A 22,871-nucleotide genomic window follows, 5' to 3' on the forward strand; every position below is an offset into this window, starting at 1 on the left:
ATTAATGAAAACTCTTTTAAGGGATGTTTTATGCTAAAAAACATAAGGGCTGTTTCATATGTGACATTTTCATATAGAAATATTGGTTAAAGGTAAAAGTAGTCTCCTGTGCAAGTCATTACTGACCCATGGGGTGATGTCACATCACAACATTCTCTTGGCAGACTTTTTGTTACGGGGTGGTTTGCCATTGCCTTCCCCAGTCATCTACACTTTACTCTCAGCAAGCTGGGTACTCATTTTACTAACCTCAGAAGGATGGAAGGCTGAGTCAACCTTGAGTTGGCTACCTGAACCCAGCTTCCGCCAGGATCGAACTCAGGTTGTGAGCAGAGCTTGGACTGCAGTACTGCAGCTTACCACTCTGTGTCACGAGACTCCTCATAAGTATTGATTAGGGTTGTCAAATCTGGATGAATTCCTGGAAATTTATATACAGACGATATCGCTCTTACCTTAACTGTTGTTGTTCAGTCGCACAGCAAGTCCGACTCTTTGCGACCCCATGGACAAAGTCATGCCAGGCCCTCCTGTATTCCACCATCCTCCGAAGTCTGTTCAAATTTGTGTTTGTTACATCAGTAACGCTGTCCAGCCATCTCAACTTTTGCCGTCCCCTTCTTCTTTTGCCTTCTGTCTTTCCCAGCATCAGAGTCTTCTGCAGGGAATGCTCCTTTCTCATTTGGTGGCCGAAGTATTTGAGCTTCAGCTTCAGCATCTGACCTTCTAGGGAACAGTCAGGGGTGATTTCCCTTAGAACTGATTGATTTGATCTTCTTGCAGTCCAAGGGACTCTTACCTTAACTAGACCAATGGAAACAGTAACTTGAAATGATTTTATTTTGTTTATGTTATTTATAGTCTGCCTTTTTCACTGGGACTCAAGGCTCTTTACATTGAGTGAGTTAATACAATCAACAGAATGGGACATTCAATAAACAGTGAAATAGGATTTGGGTTGTAAAACTTCTGAAGAAATGTGCATGAACAGGAAAGTTTATACCCAGAATAAAACTTTACTGGTATTAAAAGTGCCATTGAAGTCAAACTTTGTTCCATTTTGCATAGTTTGTGGAAAGCCAGGAGACTGGGAGCCTTTTGACCCCCACAGGCACATCATTCCACAAGGTGGAAGTCATAGCGGAGATGGCACAAGTATGGGCAGTTGTCAATTTTGCAGTTGGCACCTGCAGAAGACTCTGTTCAGATGGGCAAAGCTCTCATGATGGGAGAGATGGTCTTGCAGATATGAGAGTTCAAAGCCATGGAAGTGCTTTGTGTGGGATAGCCTATACTTTAAATTTAGCCAGTGATGGACATCCAGTGGAGTGATTGCAGATTGGGATAAAAATGCATGATCCATCTAGCATCCAATAATAGTCAAGCTGTGGTGTTCTGCACCAGCTAGAGTTTCTGAAATGATTTTGAGAGGAAACAAATGTATAGTGCATTCTAGTTGCCTAGTCTGTATGTAATTTTTATTTTAGTAAGAATCCAGAATATAAAGTCAATTTAACGAATTCAAAATGTCTAGGTCGTAATATATCTGATGCTTGTAAAAATAGTATCTTTAAATTCTTTGATTCAATGGAAAAATTAAATATCTTGGTGTTTGAATTCAGCAAAATAGAGAATCAATGCTGGAGCTTAATCATCATAAACTTTTTCTTTAGATCAAACAGGAATCAAACATGGGGAACACTGCCTTTATCTTGGATGGGTGGGATGGGTAGGATTGAGAGTGTTAAAATTAATATTCTTCCAAAAACCCTTTTACTATTACTTAATTTATTATTATTTATTAATAGGAAATAATATTATTATACTATTGAATCCAGCTGCTGGAATTTCTTCTAATGTGCTTGTGCAACCATTTAGTAAGGGGTGGGTTTTGAAATATCAAGTTTGGAATCATATAAAATAATTCTGCAAACAGGCTGGTCATGGGTTCACCTAATCTTCCATTGGCTGAGCTGCTTGTTGCTCAATCTCAATAAAGAGCAACCCCTACCCTCCAGCCCCAGAACAGACAAGGATTGAGCCACTGCTTCACAGAGGAGAGAAAGCCTTCTCTTGATTGGCCGAGGGAGGGAGGAGAAGGGAAAGAGTCAAAGAAATCCTTCTCTTGATTGTCTGAGGGCTCCTCCCTGTCCTCCTCTGGAAGGGAAACAGCCAGAGATTGAGGGGGGGTGGCAGACCAAATACAGAGAGGGAGATAGGGAGGGAAAGTGAGAGACAGAGAGAGATTGAAGCCCTGTGCTTAAGACCAACAACACTAACAGAGAGAGAAAAATCCTTCTCTTGATTGTCTGAGGGCTCCTCCCTCAGACATTCCTCCTCTGGAATGGAAACAGCCAGAGATTGGGGGGGGGGGGGGGGATGGCATCCTGTAGCAGCAGACCAAATACAGAGAGAGAGATAGGGAGGGAAAGTGAGAGACAGAGAGAGATTGAAGCCCTGTGCTTAAGACCAACTCTAACAGAGAGAGAGAGTGTGTTGGTCTGAAAGGTATCATTAAAGGCCTCTGAGGGAGAACTTACTGGGGCCAGTCCTGACTAGGGCTGCCCATTACAGGTTGGTGGGTTGATTTTGTCGTGGACTTTGAGAAGGGCATAGGATTTAGGGCTTCACAACAGAGTCTGCCAGACCTAGACTCTTGCTGTGGAAGCTGACTGGGTGATTTCAAACCAGTCACAGACTTTCAGCCTAACCTACCTCACAGGGTAGTTCAGATCAAAGGGGAGTGGGAGAGGAGAATGATGTAAGCTGCTTTGGTCCCTCCCCACTGTGGAGAAAGACTGTCCTTTTCCTAGGTAAAGGCTGCAGGGAGGGAGGAGGTGGTGGAAAGCTGAAGTCAGAGGGGCAGAGGGGCAGATAAAGGGAAGGAGATAGGGTTGGCAACTCCAGGTTGGAAAATTCCTGGAGATTTAAAGAGGGGAGCCAGGAGATGGTGGGGTTTGAGGAGCTGTGGGACCTCATACAGGTACAATGTTATACACTTCACCCTCCAAACCAGCCATTTCATCCTGGGGAACCACTGCTGCCAATCTCCAGGTGAGTGCTGGAGTTCATTCAGAATTATAACTGCTCTCCACATGACAGAGATCAGCTCCCTTTGAGGTGGGGGAGGGGAGTGAATGCCTTCACTTGGATGGGCGGAAAGTCAGCAGGGGGGCACTCACCCAGAGCCCCTTACTAGAGCCTGTTGTATTTTTATCCACAACGGGCCCTATTCCTAGTTATATTGTAAAGCTATTAGACTAGCTGATCTCAAGGAATGGATCTTCATTGATAAGGAAACAATCATTTTAGAGTATGTTCCGCCAAATTATTATCATTAGAAATACCTACTTTGGGTTCAGCAAAGAAATTTACATTTGGATAATCCTATCTTAAAAGCACTACTTTTTAAATGGTATAAGGTGAAATCCTGGGGCCTTCATTTTCTCTGTTGACCTTAGTTTTCTATAATGAGCAGTCACATAAAATCTGGGTTCAACGTGATTTTAAGATATGGAGGGATAAAGCTCTGGACACTATAGAAGATCAAGTTAGTAATTAGCACGTTTTTAGCAATGAGAAAATTGCTTTTAAACTGGGCAGGAGATCCCTTTAAATTGGGCAGGAGGGCCAGTTTGGTTTAGTGATTAAGACCAGTGGACTGTAATCTGGAGAACCAAGTTGCAGCTGCTGGGTGACCTTGGGTTGGTCACAGTTCTCTCAGAGCTGTTCTCTCAAGAGCAGTTCTCAAAGCCCCACCTACCTCACAGAGTGTTTGTTATGGGAAGAGGAAGGGAAGGAGATTGTAAGCTGCTCTGAGACAATGAGTAAAGGGTGCATTATAAATCCAATCTCTTCTTTTGTTTCAATTTCTTTCAAAGTAGACATATGTGTAATACTTAGGGTTGTCAATATCCCAGTGGTGGCTGGAAATCTGAGATTTCAACTGATCACCAGATGCCAGAGATCAGTCCACCTATTGAAGTCCTTCTTCTCCCCAACCCTACCCTCTTCAGGCTCCACCCCCAAAAGCTCCAGGTATTTCCCAACCTAGAATTGGCAAACCTATTAATACTCTGGTTGGAAAATATAGTCGTTTAAGATCGAAAACTTTGTTTGAGGTGATCAGTGCATACAATATACTTAGAAGATCTATTGTGAACATGCCTTTTTGCTTTAAATTACAGAGGTATCTTTTAGTTACCATAAAAAATGGAAATGGGATTTACAGATAAATATGAGCCCAGAAGAGTGCAAATGGTTATTGAATATAGGTTTGCCAGACTTATGTCCACAAGACTGAGGCAGAATTTTTAAGTGCTTGTTTCAGTGACGTCTTACTCAACGTATTATGTATAGGATTGTACAAGATTGTTGTTGGAGATGTGGTTCATTTGGTGCTGATTTGGTGCATATATTTTGGAACTGTGCAAAAATACAGAATTGGGGGCATTTTGTAATCCACTTCATTAATGATATATTGAATATTAATTTATTGCATGATCCAAAGGTTATTTTATTGGGTTATCCTAAAGATCATGTCATTTTGTCAGATTTGGAATCTTTGTGAGCTACTCTAAGCAATCGCTGTGTGGTATTTATATTCTGACAAATTATATCATTAATGTTATTATAAATCATTGCTTACTTATTAAATAGCAGAAACAGTCATAAGAGTTTTTATTGTTTATGACAATAGGAACAGGTTTGTAATACTTTTGGTTTCTATATGACAAGTTACTCAAGATGTATAGTTTAATGAGCTGGCAAAAGGAATACGCACAAACTAGATCATGAACAAAAATCTGGCAGAAACCTGGACAAATTTGGAGCTCCCAAACCAATATTCAGGGAAGGCACCTTCCCCGAACATTTACTGGATTTTTGTCTGGTTCATTTGGGGTCATTTAAGCAGTAGTGCTGGAGAAGAATCTTGAGAGTCCCTTGGACTGCAAGAAGATCAAATCAGTCAGTCCTAAGGGAAATCAACCCTGACTGTTCCCTGGAAAGTCAGATGCTGAAGCTGAAACTCAAATGCTTTGGCCACCAAATGAGAAGGGAGCACTCATTGGAGAAGCTCCTGATGCTGGGAAAGACAGAAGGCAAAAGAAGAAGGGGACAGCAAAAGATGAGATGGCTGAACAGCATTACTGACGTAGCAAACACAAATTTGAGCAGAGTTCGGAGGTTGGTGGAAGAAAGGAGAGCCTGGCGTGACTGTGTCCATGGGGTCACAAAGAGTCAAACTCAACTGTGTGACTGAACAATAAAAAACCTAACAGCTAAGCAGCACAAGGTGTGCAGCTGAGCTGTTAGGTTTAATGGGTGCTGCCAGCCATTTCAACCTCACAGCAGGGCAAGTCTGCCCATCAACTATTAGGTTTAAATGACTGCCAGTCATTTAACCCTTCCTGGGCAATCCCCCCTTCCCCCAGTTGTAGCTCACCACAGCCAAGAGAAAGGGGAAACTCACCAAACTTAACTGGACTGGCTAGGTTCAGGTAGGGGTCTTTTGGCTGCCCCGAATCCTGAGCTGTACCGTGTTTTTTAGGTTCATGCCCATCCCTAGTGGCAAGCTTCATTCATACTTTGCTTCTCTCACTGAATTATGAATCAGGATATACTTTATAGCCCATGTGGCTCACTGAATCAGTGTTTAGATATTTGCTATATTACTCAGAGAAACAGCTGTATTTTGTGTCTACCTATATTTATAAACAAAAAATAAAAAGTGGCCCCCTCATCAGCAAACAAATTAAGATGGCATTTAATATAAGTTTCTTTGCACCCTGATCTTAATTAAATTTTCACTCAGGTTTTATTTTAATCAGATTTTCACATAGGTAATAATTATCTATAAAGTGCCTAATACATAGACACCATACATAGATACCATGGCATCACATTATTTTTGAAGTCATTAAAGCTAAATTTTGTTTTATTAGTCATAAGGAAATAGAATGTTTGGTGACTATGATCTGGCTTTTGAATTTTACCATCAGGCATATGGAATGTTCAGATTTATTTTATTCACCACTGGTTACTTAAACAGAATATGGAAAAGGTTTCTTATTCTCTCCACCCCCCGCCCCCCCCCCCCCTCAATGTGGGAATAGTATGAAACATTTAGCAATGTGTTTTAACATTTAACTGCTCAGTGGTCATCAATGCAGTATCGTTTATTAAAAGTGTAATAACAAAAATATTATGAAACCATCAGGGTCTTCACCATCCTTTTTAGAGGAAGATGAGGAGGAGGAGGCTGCAGAGAATAGCTGTGATGTCATGCCCAATATTCCTGATGCACTCTTACGAAAACTCCACGTGCATACATCTCTTCCAGGAAGGTAATGTCCCTTTATAATAGTACTTGTACTGATACCTGAACATGTATGATGATTCTATTCTATTGAAAGGAGACAATCTGTATCTGCTTCAGATCTCATGACCACATCAACATATAGAAAAGGTTTTGTCCTTTTAGTCATTACTGGTAGGTATATTGTTCTGGCTATGGTTATCTGTCCATTTTCACTTTATGTATTATGTATTAAATTTTGGGCTGCTTAAAAAATATGTTAAAGAGGAAAAAAGTCAACTGAATCTGAACATAAATGACCTTACATCCTATCTGTACATTTGGTGAAGTCTCTGTGGCCAAATTAAGGAAGTTATATTTCCTGTTCACTTTATTATTGTTTTGTGTGGAGTGGTAACAATAGTTGCAGTATTTCAGACTTTCCTACTTTTCCAGAAGCATATTAACTTTCACAGCAATACAGGAAATGAAGGAGCTTTTGTGATGTTTACACAGTGCTGAAACAATAAATTAACTTTAAACAAACAGTACTACTTCAAGTCTTGGGAGGCTAATCAACATCTATATATTAATAGCTAAGTCAACCAAATGTGAGGACACTTAAATCTGGTGACTGGAGCTGTAAATGGGCAAGACTGATCTTTCTATAAAAGGGCCCGAGGTTTGCAGGAAAATGTGAAAACTTAAAAAACAAATTGGAGAGTAAAAAAACTCCAAATGATAAAAAGAATGCCTATAACTTTAAGGAACAGATTCCCTCAGTGGTTGTTGCCTAGCAACCACAGTATTCCAAGCTGAGTTTCTGTGAAAAGATAGGAGAGGACAGGGCCTTTCCAGGCCTATTTTGACCTTTGAGGAAGGACTCATTGAGGCCAGGCTCAACTAGGTTTGCCAGCTCCAGGTTTGGAAATTCTTGGAAATTTGGGGGTGGAGTCTGAGGGGGGCGAGGAGAGGGCTCAGCCTAATATAATGCCATAGAGCTCATCCTCCAAAGCAGTGGTTTTCTTCAGGGAGATCTTTGTTGTCTAGAGTTCAATTGCAATACTGGGAGATCTTCAGGTCTCATGTGGAGGTTGATGTCTGTAACTGATCTCTGTAACTGGGAGAACTGTTGTGATTCCAGGAGATCACCAGGCCTCACCTGGAGGTTAGCAACTCTAGAAGGTGAAAAGGAGAAAGTAATTTTAAAAGTATGATGGGAGTAAGGATTTATTATGACAATTATAAATCAAAAAGCATTTTAAGGTAGATGCTGAGCTGATATAATTTATCATTTCTGGTGATGTCAGGGCATGTGCAAATGAGTTGTGCTAATGAGCTCCAACACCTCTTTTTTTATGAAATGACCCCTGGTTGTTGTGAGAAGAAGAAATCAGGAGAGGAGAATAAGCTGCTTTGGTCCCCACTGTGGAGAAAGCTGGGGTATAAATGAAATAAATAAATAATAAAGATAGCTGCAGATGGGAGGCAGATAAAATGTAAGTTGGTGAATGGCTGAGAAGAACAGAATGAGTCAGGGAAAGGGGAGAGCATATGGGGTTGCCAAGAAGAAGAAAAGAGGAAATAGTATGGGCACATAGGGAAAAATGAGATTCCCCCCCCCCCATGTCCTTGGGAGTTGGCTACTGTTATGTATGTGGACTCAATTGAAGACCAATGGGTGTTCCTGCCTGGCTTATTGGAGCCATATGGACTGAGCTTAGGGACTTGGGAAAAATGGGCAGCAGGATCCGTATCTCTGCTGCCCTACGCCAATCACAAGCCCCCACCAGTTTGAATGATCCAATAATGTGCTTGCGCGGGAACCCAGAGTTGCATATAAGTTTGGCCCCGTTGATCCAGTTCTCAGTCTTTGCTGTGCAGCCACCAACAATGCTGTACCCAATAAAGAGCTGCTATTCACTACCACCTTGCCTCTTCAATGCCTAAGAACCGACTATATTATAGTGGCAACGAGGATGGGATCCTGGTAGGCGAACCCAGCAATCAGCACCACACCATGCCTAGCAGCAGCTTTCCAGCTCTGCACATCAAGTCAGGACCTGAATATGAGCACTTCAGTGTCCAGCGCCGCAGCTTCCCCAGCCCCAGCGCCTGGGCCATACAGGTACATTCTGGAGTTCAACCCCGCACACCCGGAGCATTGGGAGAGATGGGAGAAGAGGCTGAAGCACTATATCCTCTACCACAAGATCACCAATGAGCAACAGCAGAAGCATCTCTTGCTCAGCATCTGCGGAGAGGACACGCTGGAGCTGACGGAGAGCCTTCTCTCGCCCATGTCACTGAACAATGCCACCTACAAGGCCATTGTCGAGAAGTTGACTGAACACTTCTCACCCAGGCCAACCTGCACGACCCAGTGCATTGAGTTCCAGAGCTTCACCACCTTGCCCGGGAGTGTGCTTTCACCAGCCTCGAGGAGCCCCTGATCAATCGGTTCGTAACCAGCCTCAGGGACGAAAAGATGCAGGCGAAGCTGGCAGTCCACAAGACCATCATCCTGGCGGATGCCCTGAGTGAAGCGGCCGCTTACAAGAAGTCACATAAGGAGCGACGTACAATCAGGGCGCACCAGGGCGCCGGAGGGCCCACCCCAGAATATTCGGAGGAGGACGACATACTAAAGGTACATCAGGCCCTGAAATGCCCACCACCACGTGCAACTGAACCTGTGGTGACCTGAGGCTGCGCCAGCTGCTTGGAAGCCCACAAGCAATGCTCCTGCAAGTACCATGATGCCGTATGCCACATGTGTGGAAAGACAGGTCATCTGGCGCGAATCTGCCGCTCGAAATTACTGCGCCAGGTACAGAGAAGCACCACATGGCAGAAAGATGGTTGCCGCCACGAGGTCACTTTTGTGAAAGACATCCAGGCACTCACAGCGGTGGGGGATCAGGTATGCCAACTCCCCAGGCCTTCCCCTGATAAATTTAAAGTGACTGTCCTGATAGAAGGCAAGCCCTGCAAAATGGAGGTAGACTCTAGGGCGGGCCAGGCAGTCATCTCAGCTTGAACTTTCAGAAAGTTGTGCCCAGGGGAGGAATCCCAGCTGCATAAGTCCCCGTTCATAGTCCGTGTCTCCCAGAAAAGAGAGGTCGCTGTACTGGGGGTGGGGGCGGTCCACGTAAAATACGTACAGTTCTCAGGCAAACTACCCTTAATCGTAGTGGAAGGGGACTTGTGCAGTTTACTGGAACGATCATGGTTTGAGACCCTGTGGATCTGGGTAATGGGGATCCATCAAGCCCCCTCACAGAGATTTTCAGAAATGTGCAAGGAGTTCCCCACCATTTTCAATGGCACTCTGGGAACATACACCGGTCCCCTGGTAACCTTGGGCCTGAAACCAAACGTGGAGCCATAAGGCTGAAGGCCCAGCCCGTGCCCCTGGCTCTGAGACCTAAGATAGAGGAGGAGCTAGACCACCTTGTGGCCCAAGGGGTACTAGAGCCGGTCACCAATGCTAAGTGGGAGACCGCTATCGTCACCCCAGTGAAACCTAATGGCAGCATCCACATTTGTGCAGACTACAAACACACGATTAACAAGGCGTTGCAAGGCCATGCTTATCTGGTCCCCATGGTCAGTCTTGTGCTGGCTTCCCTTTTTTGAAAGCTGGATTTGGCCCAGACCTATCAGCAACTCCCAATAGATGCTGCCACAGCAGAGGCCCAAACCATTGTGACACACCAGGGGGCCTTCCGGGTCAAGCGCCTACAGTTTGGTGTCAGCGTGGCCCCAAGGATCTTCCAGAACTTAATGGACCCTCTCCTTAAAGGTATTCCTGGGGTCCAACTGTTCTTCGATGATGTGGTGATCTCTGCGGCCACCGAAGAATAATTTGTCTTTTGCCTTTGGGCCGTGTTGCAGCGCCTTGATGAGGCAGGTCTGAAGGTGAAAAGAGAGAAGTGTGTTTTGGCAGTTTACACCATTGACTTTCTGGGTTACACGGTGGATGCGAGTGGAATCCACCCAGCTCTGGACAAAATTAGGGCTATTTGTGACGTGCCCATCCCCACCAACAAGGTGGAGCTACAAGCATTTCTCAGCCTCCTAAATTTCTACCATGCCTTCCTGCCTCTACATAGGCTTCTGGACAAACGGGGTCTGTGGGTCGGGGGTCACCATTAAGCCACACCTTTACAGGAGGTAAAAGACATATTTTGACTTCCAACAGCTTGCTGGAGCACTTTTGACGAGTGACTGCCCATCGTTTTGGCCTGTGACACTTCCTCTTATGGGTTGCTCACTGTTTTGGCCCATGTGTTACCGGACGGCCGCGAGATCCCGGTAGCTTATTATTCGCGAACGCTACAAAAGCCAGAGTGCAATTATGCACAGATAGACAAAGAGGACCTGGCCATCGTGGCAGGGGTAAAAAAAAATTATGACTATTTGTATGGTCAGCCCTTCACCATCCTGACGGACCAGAAACCCTTACTGGGTCTGTTTGCCCCCGACCACCAAACAATGCAAATGCTTTCCCCATGGGTTCTGAGATGGTCCATATTCCTCACGGGATACTAGTACGACCTCCAATACCACACAGGGAAGGCTATGGGCCACGGCAATGCCGAGTCGCCTGCCCCTGCCCTCAATGTACCCTGATCCTGCCCCCGCACACTTCATCATGTCGTTGGAGTCCCTTCCAGACTGTCCGGTCCACACCAAGGACATTGCCTATTGCTCTGTGAAGGACAAGACCCTCTCCCGAGTTTTGGACTGAGTGTGGAGGGGATGACTCACGGGTCAGGTGGACTGAGCTTGGGGACTTGGGAACCATGGGCAGCAGGATCCAAACCTCTGCTGCCCTACACCAATCACAAGCTCCTGCCAGTTTGAATGATCCAATAATGTGCTTGCACGGGAACCTGGAATTGTATATAAGTTTGGCCTCATTGGCCCAGTTCTCAGTCTTTACTGTACAGCCACTTATAATGCTGTACCCAATAAAGAGCTGTTATTCACTACCACCTTGCCTCTTCAATGCCAAAGAACCCACTATATTACAGCTACCATGTAAGTGAGCATGGTCCTGTGGCCAGCACCACACAACTGGGCCATAGTTTTCTAGGTGGAGGCTGCTGAAAACATGGACAGAAACAGACAAATAAATGTAGGTTAGTTGTTGGATGGGAAGAGGAGAAGGAAGCAGAAAAAAGGGAGAGGCTATAGGGGCTTTCAGGAAAGGAAAAGAGGAAATAGTGGGAGACGGAGAAATGAGATGCCTCCTGCAAATCCTTGTGGTTCGTAATTGTATGTTTATCAAAGTCTGAACAGTATAGTATCTTACAAAGAAAATACTATTGTTAAATGAGCAGTTTAATGGCAGCTTCGCTTTTGAAGATTGTTGACTGTAGTTAGGTTGGATCCCAGGCCTCACTCCATTCATTCAAGGAGCATTTCAGCTTGTGCAATAGTTCCACAATTTTCCCCACTTCTACTGCAAACTTCTCCATTGTATCCAAGGATCTACTGACTGACAGGAGCTGCATTTTGGGAAGCTGCGTTTGGGGAAGCACAGCAAACTGTAGTAGGAAGTGGGAACTTTTCTGTTCTGTCAGCAGTTTAGGATTAGAGATAATGACATCATTGCCACAAATGTGTTTTCCAGGCAATAGGTACTATAATCAGAGGTACCAAATCTGGTAAACTGATCTCAGGATTAGTTCCTTCATGTGGCAAATGACTTGAATCTCCCTGTAAACTTGCTAGCAAGCAGTACTTTTGTGCCACTGAGGACAATTGTTCTGCTTCCTCCATTGCAAAGGTGCAAGTAAAGCAAGGAATGGATCACAAAAACCAAGAAAATGGGTCAAATATGATGCTTGAAAGTGGAATGAGCTGCAATCTTCTTTCCTAGGTATAAGCATCATTGAACATAATCAGATTTATTTCTGATCCTAGAGCTGTACTTTTAATCTGCAAAATCCAAGATGACAGATCCCAGACTGGCATAATTCCTGGGACTGGAATGAGTGTTTTTCCTGGGTTGTTTTGACCACTCCCTGAGTTGGTCTGCTCAGATGCAAGTCCCCTTTATTCAGCAAGCTTTCTCCCAGGAAGAAGGATTGCATCCTCATTCTGTATGCAACAGACCATACTAGACACATTCTCATGTTTTTCTTGGGAATTATTCTCAAGGAAGCATGCACAGATTTGCAGTGTGCTGCATTTATTAGCAAATTTTATTGGTATTATGTGTTGAACAGAAAAGTACAAAACTGAGACTAACCGTGTGGTATTACATAGTGATTGGAGGTTTGGTGTAAGACCCCTACGGAAGACCCCTACAGAGGTGATCATCCTTGGCGACTTCAATGCCAGAGTAGGTAAAGACTCGGAAGCCTGGAAAGGAGTACTTGGCAAACACGGCATTGGCAACTGCAATGACAACGGGTGCCTCCTGCTAGAATTCTGCATGGAGCACCAGCTCACCATCACCAACACTATCTTCCAGCAGAAGAACAGTCTGAAGACAACCTGGATGCACCCACGGTCCAAGCACTGGCACCTTATCGACTACATTCTGGTGCGCCAGAGAGACCTTCGAGATGTCTTACACACCCGAGTAATGCCCAGTGCAGAATGTCATACGGATCATTGTCTTGTACGCTGCAATCTCCGTCTTCACTTTAAACCCACACCCAGGAGAGGAGGTATCCCTCGGAGGAAGTTTCAGGTTGGCAGTCTCCAATCAGCCGAAGTTAAAGCTGCCTTCCAGGCAAAACTCCAGTCAAGAACTGAGGACCCCAGTTGCCCCACAGACCCTTCTCCAGAAGCACTCTGGGAACACCTAAAAACTACCATCCTGCAGATCTCTGAAGAAGTCCTCGGGTTCTCCACAAGGAAGAACAAGGACTGGTTTGATGAGAACAATCAAGGGATCCAAGATTTACTGGCGAAAAAGAGATCTGCCTACCAAGCACATCTTGCTCAGCCATCCTCTCCTGGGGAAAAAGCAACCTTTCGTGCTGTATGTAGCAACCTCCAGTGCAAGCTTCGAGACATTCAGAACGAGTGGTGGACCAAGCTTGCTGAGAGAACCCAGCTGTGTGCAGACACTGTTGATTTAAGAGGGTTCTACGAAGCCCTGAAGGCAGTATATGGTCCATCATATCAGACTCAGAGTCCCTTGCGTAGTGCAGACGGCCAAGTGCTCCTCACAGACAAGGCATCCATATTGAACCGGTGGTTGGAGTATTTTCAGGTTCTCTTCAGTGCCAACCGCGTAGTTCAAGATTCAGCAATTCACCTCACCCCACTTCAACCAGTGAAAACAGAGTTGGATGAGATCCCCACTCTAGAAGAGACTGTTAAAGCCATCAAGCAACTGAAAAGTGGCAAGGCAGCAGGAGTTGATGGAATTCCACCAGAGATCTGGAAGCATGGGGGCACAGTACTACATAGCTCACTTCACAAAGTACTTGTCACCTGCTGGGAACAAGGCAAATTACCACAGGACTTTCGCGATGCAATCATCATCACCCTATACAAGAACAAAGGGGAAAAGTCAGACTGCTCCAACTACCGGGGGATAACCCTGCTCTCCATCGCAGGCAAAATCCTTGCCAGAATACTCCTGAACAGACTGGTGCCCGCCATTGCAGAAGAACTCCTCCCAGAGAGCCAGTGCGGCTTCAGAGCTAACAGGAGCACCACCGACATGGTATTTGTTCTCAGGCAGCTCCAAGAGAAATGCAGGGAACAGAACAAGGCTCTGTATGTGACTTTTGTCGACCTTACCAAAGCTTTCGATACCGTTAGCAGGAATGGCCTGTGGCAAATCTTGGAACGTTTAGGATGTCCCCCAAGGTTCCTCAGCATGATCATTCAGCTACACGAAGACCAGTGAGGCCAAGTCAGACACTGCAACGACCTCTCGGAGACCTTCCCAATAGGCACAGGTGTAAAGCAAGGCTGCGTTCTCGCGCCAACTCTCTTTACGATCTTCTTTAGCATGATGCTTCAAAGAGCCGCAGTAGATCTAGATGATGACGATGGTGTCTACATCCGCTATCGCACCGATGGCAGCCTGTTCAACCTGAGGCGACTAAAGGCCCACTCCAAGACAATGGAAAAACTCATCCGAGAGCTACTGTTTGCTGATGATGCTGCACTCGTCTCCCACTCGGTATCAGCTCTGCAGCATATGACGTCCTGCTTTGCAGAGGCTGCCAAGCTATTCGGCCTAGAAGTTAGTCTGAAGAAGACAGAAGTTCTCCACCAGCCTGCACCCCAGGAAGATTATCACCCTCCCTGCATCACTGTGGGTGAATCAGTTCTGAAGACAGTCCAGCAGTTCAGCTACCTGGGGTGCATCATCTCCTCAGATGATAAGATCGACAAGGAGATTGACAACAGGCTGGCAAAGGCAAACCGTGCCTTTGGCCGACTGCACAAAAGAGTGTGGAGCAACAAGCATCTGAAAAAAGGCACAAAGATCAATGTTTACAAAGCGGTTGTGATGACAACCCTCATCTACGGCTCCGAATCGTGGGTTTTATACCGTCATCACCTGCGACTCCTTGAGCGCTTTCATCAGCGCTGCCTTCGCACCATCCTCAACATCCACTGGAGTGACTTTGTGACCAACACTGAAGTTCTCAAGCGGGCGGAGGTTACCAGCATCGAGGCACTGCTGTTGAAGACGCAGCTGCGCTGGGCAGGGCATATTTCTAGGATGGAAAACCACCGCCTTCCCAAGATTGCCCTGTATGGCGAACTTTCCACCGGCCATCGAAATAGAGGGGCACCAAAGAAGAGGTACAAGGACTCCTTGAAGAAATCCCTTGGCACCTGTCGCATCAACCATCACCAGTGGTCTGACCTAGCCTCAGATCGCAAAGCATGGAGGCACACCGTCCACCAGGCTGTCTCTTCTTTTGAGAACGCACGCATAGCTGGTCTTGAGGACAAAAGGAGATTGAGGAAGAATCGCACTGCTACAGCACCAACCCTAAATCAGACTTTTCCCTGCAGCCACTGTGGCCGGACCTGCCTGTCCCGCATTGGTCTTGTCAGCCACCAGCGAGCCTGCAGCAGACGTGGACTATTGCACCCTTCTTAAATCTTCGTTCGCGAAGCCAAGCCGAGAGAGAGGAGGTTTGGTGTTCAACCAAGGAAGATGGGGAAGGGGGTGGAAACTTCCCAGGGATTGTTTTGACCTACTAGTTCATCCTTAAACAGGTCTACATTGATGAAGGACCCGGCCTTACTCTTAAACCCATTCCCTTGCTTTTCCAAATTCACTCCAGTTTTTTTTAGTTATCATAACCTCTCTGCTGAGCTCCTTTTCAAAACACTTAAGTTGTAAGCAGAAAAAACAAAATGGCCAGCTATACTGAGAATCATTGATGAGTACAACAAAAGTCAAAATCAAATGTAGAATTAATTCATTTTGGAAGATAGATTTAAACACGGTTGCAGAAAAAATAATTATGTCTGTGTGGTAGTGACATTACAATGTAATAAACATTCATGCCTGAGAGCTAAGTATGTGTAGGGGCTGCTATGAAGCCTCTTCCACTCAGTAAATTCTGGTGAATATCAATGATCTGTCGATCCAGTCATCAATAAGCCAGGGCCCAGACTCACTTGGTTCCTGTTTGCAGCACCACAGGGAGGGGGGAGGGCAGGGACAGCCATGGCAGCTCTTGTGGGAGGGGCAAACTGGGGACAAGTGTGGGAATGATAAATTAAGAACCTAAAAGGTTAAATGAATCCAAATCAGTGGACCTAAGGTTGCCAGGTCAGGAAATATCTGGGGACTTTGGGAGTGGAGCAAGAAGCAAGGTTGTGACAAGCATGATTAAACTCTGAAGGAAGTTCTGGCTGTCACATATAAAGGTACCATGCTGCTTTTAAAAGCCTTCGCTTTATTGGAAATAATGGAGGATGGGGGCACCATCTTTGGGGGCTCATAGAACTGGACTCCCTGGTCCAATCTTTTTGAATCCTGGGTGGGGGGGTTTTTTTAGGAGAGGCACCGGATGCTATGCTGAAAAAAATAGCCCCCCCCAGAGTCTCAGATACCCATGGATCAATTCTCCATTATACCCTATGTGGACCAGTCTCTATAGGGTATAATGGAGTCCCCCCCCCTCCTCTGGTTTCTGATAATCTTGAAGTGTGGGGAGGACCTCCACACTAGGGGATCCCCTGCCCCCAACTGGGGATTGGTTAGAGCAAAACAAATGCTTTTGTGGTAAGCAGCCTCTAAATAAAGCATTCTCAAACCACTTAAAGATGTATCACAATTAGTTCAGTAAAAATACTGTAAACACATCGCATCAAATTCTCTCATACAAAAGTACTTATGTTAGGAACATGTAATCATACACCAAGAACTGAGAGTCCTATGTTCACATAAAACTACAAATGTCCAGTCGAAGTGTTCTGTATACCCAAAGGGAATCCACAGTTCATGTGATTTCTAGTTATGGGTTCTAGTTGTGATTTTAAAAAAAATAACAAATGCTAGAATGAAAACTTTATAATGGCCCTAATGAGGTTACCTATATCATATTCTGTTTATTTTATTTCTTGTATTCAAATGTTTTATGTAAATTGATTGAGTAAGCTGGTCATTGACTGTAATAATAAATTTGTACTTTGAACTTAGTGAAGGAAATATATTCTATAGTAGATCAAATTAATAAGTTAGGATGACAATGTTAAGAAAGTAAGAGAATATTATAGAATATATATATAAAGGCTTTAATAGGAAGCTATATTGGATTTTTAAATTGTTACAATATTTTGCATTATACATATATTATCTTATATGTATATACTTTCTAATGAAATACTCTTATTAAGCTGAAATATCATGACATGTCATGTATGGACTAAACTATTCTTACATATTTGTACACTGAATAAGAAATATTCTTAGCATTCATATTAGTAAAACTGCCCATATATTGCATTCTTATTCTATATTTTCCCCCTTTTCCCCATTCCCCTTTTCCCCCTTCTGTATCCCTATTGAAAATTCATAATAAAAATTTAATATTGCAAACTAGTTGTGATACATCTTTAAGTGGTTTGAGAGTGCTTTATTTAGAGGCTGGTTACCATGGAAGCATTTGCTTAGCTCTAACAATTCCTATCCATGATTCTCATTTGTGTTGCTTACCCAACTGGGGATTAGTATCTCTAAGAGGGCCCAATATTTAAATAAATGAATATAGAATATAAGTATACATCAATTATACAAAAATGCAAGTATTTATTGCATTTTTAAAATGTTATATGCCCTAATATAGCCTCAATTTAGATTAAAAATACACAGTACTATCAAAGAAGGACCTTATATGAACCTGACCAGACATGTTTGCAGACTTATGGTCAAGCATAACAATTACACAATGCCTCCAGACATTGCAGAAACATTACAATAATAAATCAATACAAGACCAAGTTGGAATTGCATTTTAATAAATATCTGTGGCTTTAGGATCTTGGTCCAAGAAGCTTGGTCTAAAGTGCAGTCTGGAACCAATGTAGCATAGTAATGTATAGTGCCATATAGTATAGTTCCATATAGTGGCATAGTAATGTATAGTGTTTTACCTCTGAACTCAAAGAATGACCGATTTCCCACTAGCCTTATGCCGCTCTCACTCTCCTTTTCTCCGCAGGGCTTCCATCGGATTTCACACTATCTGCCCTGGGGCTGCAACTCACTCCGCATCTTTCACGCAGCTAACAAGATCCTCTAAAAACCAGTTTCTGTTTGTCGCATAAAAAAGGTGAAGCTAGTTGCAGCCCCGGGGCAGGTAGTGTGAAATCTGACAGAAGTTCTGCTGAGAAGAGGAACGTGAGAGCGGCATAAGGCTAGTGGGAAATTAGTCAACCTCTCTTTAAGATATAATAGGGTTTTTTTAATTTAAAAAATTCTATTTCTAAGACATCTCATTTCCTTCTAAGCTCATTAAGAAGGGCCTGCACAACGTTTTGTCCCTTGTTCTTTAATAAACAAGCTCTGGTACTTTAGATTCTTCAAAATGCCTGTTTATAGTTTGTTCCTTTTCTTTTTTTTAATTTAGAAACATCTGAAAGCACAACGCCTTTAATAAAAGCTTTTTCAATATCCCAGACAGTAACATCCGATGTCCTTTCTCATATGTTAAACTCAAAGTAGAAATATGTTGAATCTAAAATAAGAATTATGAAGTCATGCAAGTCATGTGGTAGTGCGTCGCCTGTGGTTGCTTTGACACCTGGCCCCAGCAGCTCCTTCCTCAAAGGCCAGAACAGCCCTGGAAAGAGTCATGGCCCTTTCCTCCTTCCTCTAACTATAAATTGTAGCTTGAAGGCTGACAATACTGTTGTGATTGCCCTGTAGTGGCCACATTGGGCATTTATTTCTTAAAACTACAGGTACTGTTTCCATCATCTTGAAGGGAATTAACCTCCCCACCCCACCCCCCCAAAAAAGTTGAGTTTCTTGCTTGTTTATTTTCAGGTCTTTTTTTCTGCAAATTTGGGGCTTTGCTCAGGTTTGCAGAAAGATCTTTCTTGTCTGTCCATGGTCCCAGTATCCAGATTTAAGTATCCACAGACGGGGCCATGTTGAGAATCCGATATATTGATAAACAAGATTGAACATCTATTGTATGTGGTTTGTATATATTTTTAGTATAATATTTGAGCTAAAAACACTTCAGAGCAGTGCATATGTGTGCATGTACAAAACAGTTAAAGTGCAATAACCATTTTAAGTAAACAGGGAAAAGCAAATAGCTGGGTGTTGTTCTAGAATGCTGCACATGCTCTTGAACAAATTGCAATTGAAACTCAGGAGCATTTGCCACATTCTTGGGCTAGATACACTCTATGTTGAATCTTGCTGAATTTTGCTTCTGTGATTTTGTTTCTCTTTTTGTTGCAGCTGTCCTCCACTCACTGAGAAAGAGGTTGAGGTGAGTCTGTTTAACTTTTTCTGAGGAGCTCAGATCAGCACACTCGAGTCTCCTATCCCTAGTTTCATCTTCGCAACAACCCTTGAAGTAGATTGACCTAAGAGAGTGTAACTGGCTCTGTCACCTTGTGAACTGGGGATTTGATCCCACGTCTCAATAACCTTGTCAGATAGTCTGACCACTACACCAGACTGCCTAACTTAAAGGACTTCGCAGCAGGAAGTGGTCATCAAACTTCCTATGTCAGAGAAAACAACCTAATGGTATGTAAGTTTTCTCCATTATCAGGAAATGCTAAACTCTTTAAAGAAAATATATTTGGCATATCTTTATATTATTTCATTTAGGCTGTTTCAGGAAATCCAAGAATAATTGGACCTTCTGTCAGAAATACTAACATAAAGTCAAAGCTAGACTCAAAAGCTGCATCTCTGGCCAGCAAAAACTGTCCCAGTGAATGATACTGTCATACCCTTTTTGTAGAATATCCTCTAGCAAGGCTTTTTTTGAGCAGGAACGCAGTTCCAGCTGGCTTGGTTTCATGGGTGTGTGGCCAAATATGCAAATGAGTTCCTGCTGGAATATTTTAAACAGTGATTCCAGAGCATGCTGGCTTGAGGATGGCTTATCTGTTGCCGGCCAGCAAGGCAAGTGTGAGAGAGCACAGCATCAGCAGTGTTTGATGGATTGGATTGGAGATGGATTGGATGGGATTGGATTGGATTGGATCGGAGACCAGTAGGGCTGGGAGCTTCAGAAAAGAGGGTTGATACTGCTGCTGCCACCACTACTTGCTGCTTTCCCACTTCTCTGGGCAGTAGGCAGCAGCTCCCACAGTGAGGGCTGCAGAGGCTTCAGCAGACACCACTGAGGCTGCTCAGTCTGCAAAAGCATGCTCAGTGCCAGCTCAGTTGCCAGTTTTCTGATGGACATGAGAAATAAAAAAAAGTTGGGAGTGGTAAGTGGTGGGGCTGGGACCCATGCATTACTGTTAAAGTGGTGGGGCCAGAACTGTTGGGGCCCCACCATGGCTACAGACCTGCCTGAACATAAGGTTAGCTGGTTCCTAAGATTCTCCTTTTATTCTCTCACCCATCCCTAAGATACCTAGTGCTATCCCTAGCCTAGTCTTACTTCTCTGTATATCTGGAAGAGCCATAACTGGCAACTTGGTTCTTCCTCTTCCCCCGCCCCCACCCAAAGAGTATCTATAGACTGTCGTTTGCTGGAAGCTCTAGGAATGTACATACACCCCAGGGGATCAGGGATTGGCTGTGACAGCTGGAAGGTAGAACTGGAGTTGTCTGTCACATGAAGACATTATATGAGTTTCCCAAAGCTTAAAGCCAGTTTGGTGTAGTGGTTAAGTGTGTGGACTCTTACCTGGGAGAACCAGGTTTGATTCCCCACTCCTCCACATACAGTTGCTGATGTGACCTTGGGTCAGCCACAAGTTCTCTCAAAGCTGTTCTGCTCAAGAGCAATTCTGGGAGAGTGCTCTCAGCCCCACCTACCTTACAGAGTATCTGTTGTAAAGAGGAGAAGGGAAAGGAGATTATAATCCTCCCTAAAACTCCTTCAGGTATTGAAGGGCGAGGTATAAATCCAATCTCTGCTGCTTCTTAGTATTATATTTTGGGACAGAGGTCCCTTATTCACTGGCAGTGATTTGTGAAGGCATCACCTTAGAAAGTGACATGAGCAAAACCAAAGGCCAGACATAGTGCTTGAGTACCTCAAAGAAGGCAGTGTCCTCATAGCTGAAGTACATGACTTGAAAGGCAGCACTTATTTTGAGGAACAGATTGTTCAAATTTGTATTCTTTATTCAGCCTGACTATGCATCTGTGTGTGGAGTAAGGAATTCTGGACTAGGAGCTAACCTTGTCAAAATAGTCTGCATGATCATTTTAAAATGTTGAATTTTATCACATAGTCAGAATACATGCCTACTCTGAGCATGTGTCTGTATGAATATGTCCACTTTCTGATTGGAGCCCACACCCATACTGAAATAATCCATTGCAGGAAAGCAATCTTCCTTCCACCACTCCTTGATCTTTGCCTAGAGAGCTGCTTTGATTTTAATACTGGCCAAAACTAATAAACACTCAGTGTACTAAGATGATCTTGTGCCAGTAAAAAAGATATTTATGACAAAGTGTAGGTGCCATTATATGTTTGGAAGGGATACTGAGACCCAGATAGGATGAAGTCAGAAAAGATGTTTATTCAGGGGAATTATATATTCTCTGAGCAAGAGAATTAAGCAGATCTAGCCCATAAAAATTATCAAGTTCCTATTATTATCTAGAACCTTCTAAGCAGCATGCCAACATGGTACCTTTTTTATTCTGCTGGCCAGAAGTTGGTTTATTTGCTCTAGTACAGAATAGATACAGAAAGCAGGTCTCAGTACCAATATGGGGAGGGGTGACCCCTGGACAAAACTGAGCTAACTGCAGCTTCCCAGTACTGTGATACTAGTATTTTTATTGCTCTTCTATAAACTTAAATTCAGATAATCTTGTTTTCTAGTTCCTGCAGTAAGCATTTATTTCTTCAATAAAATGTTCTTAAATGGCAAGCATATGTCTCCACTTCCTTTGCAAAGGCTGCTGATGTAAGTAATCTTGCAGAAAGTCTGGCCAGATAACATAGGACCTTTCTTGTTTTTTATGAGTATTAGCAAGCTGTTTCCTTCAGAGTGTTGTTTTCCAGTGTCCTAGAGCTTCTAGAAATAGGCAGAATAGTGCTTCATTTAAATATACAGAATTGGCCTTGATGAACAATGAAATAAATTAGTATAGTTTTAAAGAATAAAGCTAGTTTGAATGCACCTGTTACAGGATTTTGGAAAGAGGCATAAAATTTTCTTTAACGCAAGAATGTGGGTTTAGAAGGGTGATAACTCTCAACATGGCATTAGGGTTCCCAATCTTATGCTGGGGACAGGGGTTCCCCTGATTTTGGAGCCTCCAACCCACCAGCACATGATTGGCTGGCAAGGGAGCCCCACCCCTGAAGAGCTCCAATGGCACCCAGTGTGCCTGGCATGATGACAGTTTGGTATAGTGGTTAAGTGTGCATACTCTTATCTGGGAGAACCAGGTTTGATTCCCCATTCCTTCACATGCAACTACCAGAGTGACCTTGGGTCAGCCACAAGTTCTCTCAGAGCTGTTCTGCTCAAGAGCAGTTATGAGAGAGCTCTCTCAGCCCTACCTACATCACAGGGTGTTTCTTGTGGGGAAAGGAAGGGAAAGGAGATAGTAAGCTGCTCTGAGACTCCTTCGGATAGTAAAGGGCAGGGTATAAATCCAATCTCTTCTTCATCATCCAGAATTGATATAATCATACCAGGCATGTCATGCGGGGATGCTGTAACATTTTGGTATAAAACGCTATAGAGTTTTATAGCAATATGCTACAGTGTCCCCATGTGACGTGCCCGGCACAATTATATCACTTCTGGGTGACATCACTTCTTTCATGCATGAGACGGAAGTCCCCCTGCTGGCATCCAGGTAGGACCTGGGAACCCTACATGGCATTGCAGGATACTGTTCTTCCCACTACACTATGCTGTGCTATTTTGTATCCATGGAGGACTCCTG

At 43.9% G+C, this 22,871-nt stretch overlaps 1 protein-coding gene across 1 annotated transcript in view; it reads left to right on the forward strand.

Annotated features, from left to right (window-relative positions):
• Window positions 1–22,871, forward strand: part of IRAG1 (inositol 1,4,5-triphosphate receptor associated 1) — a 122,687-nt gene that overhangs the window by 75,543 nt on the left and 24,273 nt on the right. Inside the window, exons 11-12 of the mRNA XM_060262065.1 lie at window positions 6,221–6,347; window positions 19,224–19,254. Of these exons, the coding sequence (XP_060118048.1) occupies window positions 6,221–6,347; window positions 19,224–19,254 (158 nt within the window). The remainder of the gene's footprint in view (window positions 1–6,220; window positions 6,348–19,223; window positions 19,255–22,871) is intronic.

This window comes from Heteronotia binoei, chromosome 21, assembly GCF_032191835.1.
Source record: "Heteronotia binoei isolate CCM8104 ecotype False Entrance Well chromosome 21, APGP_CSIRO_Hbin_v1, whole genome shotgun sequence".
Classification (NCBI taxonomy): Eukaryota; Metazoa; Chordata; class Lepidosauria; order Squamata; family Gekkonidae; genus Heteronotia; species Heteronotia binoei.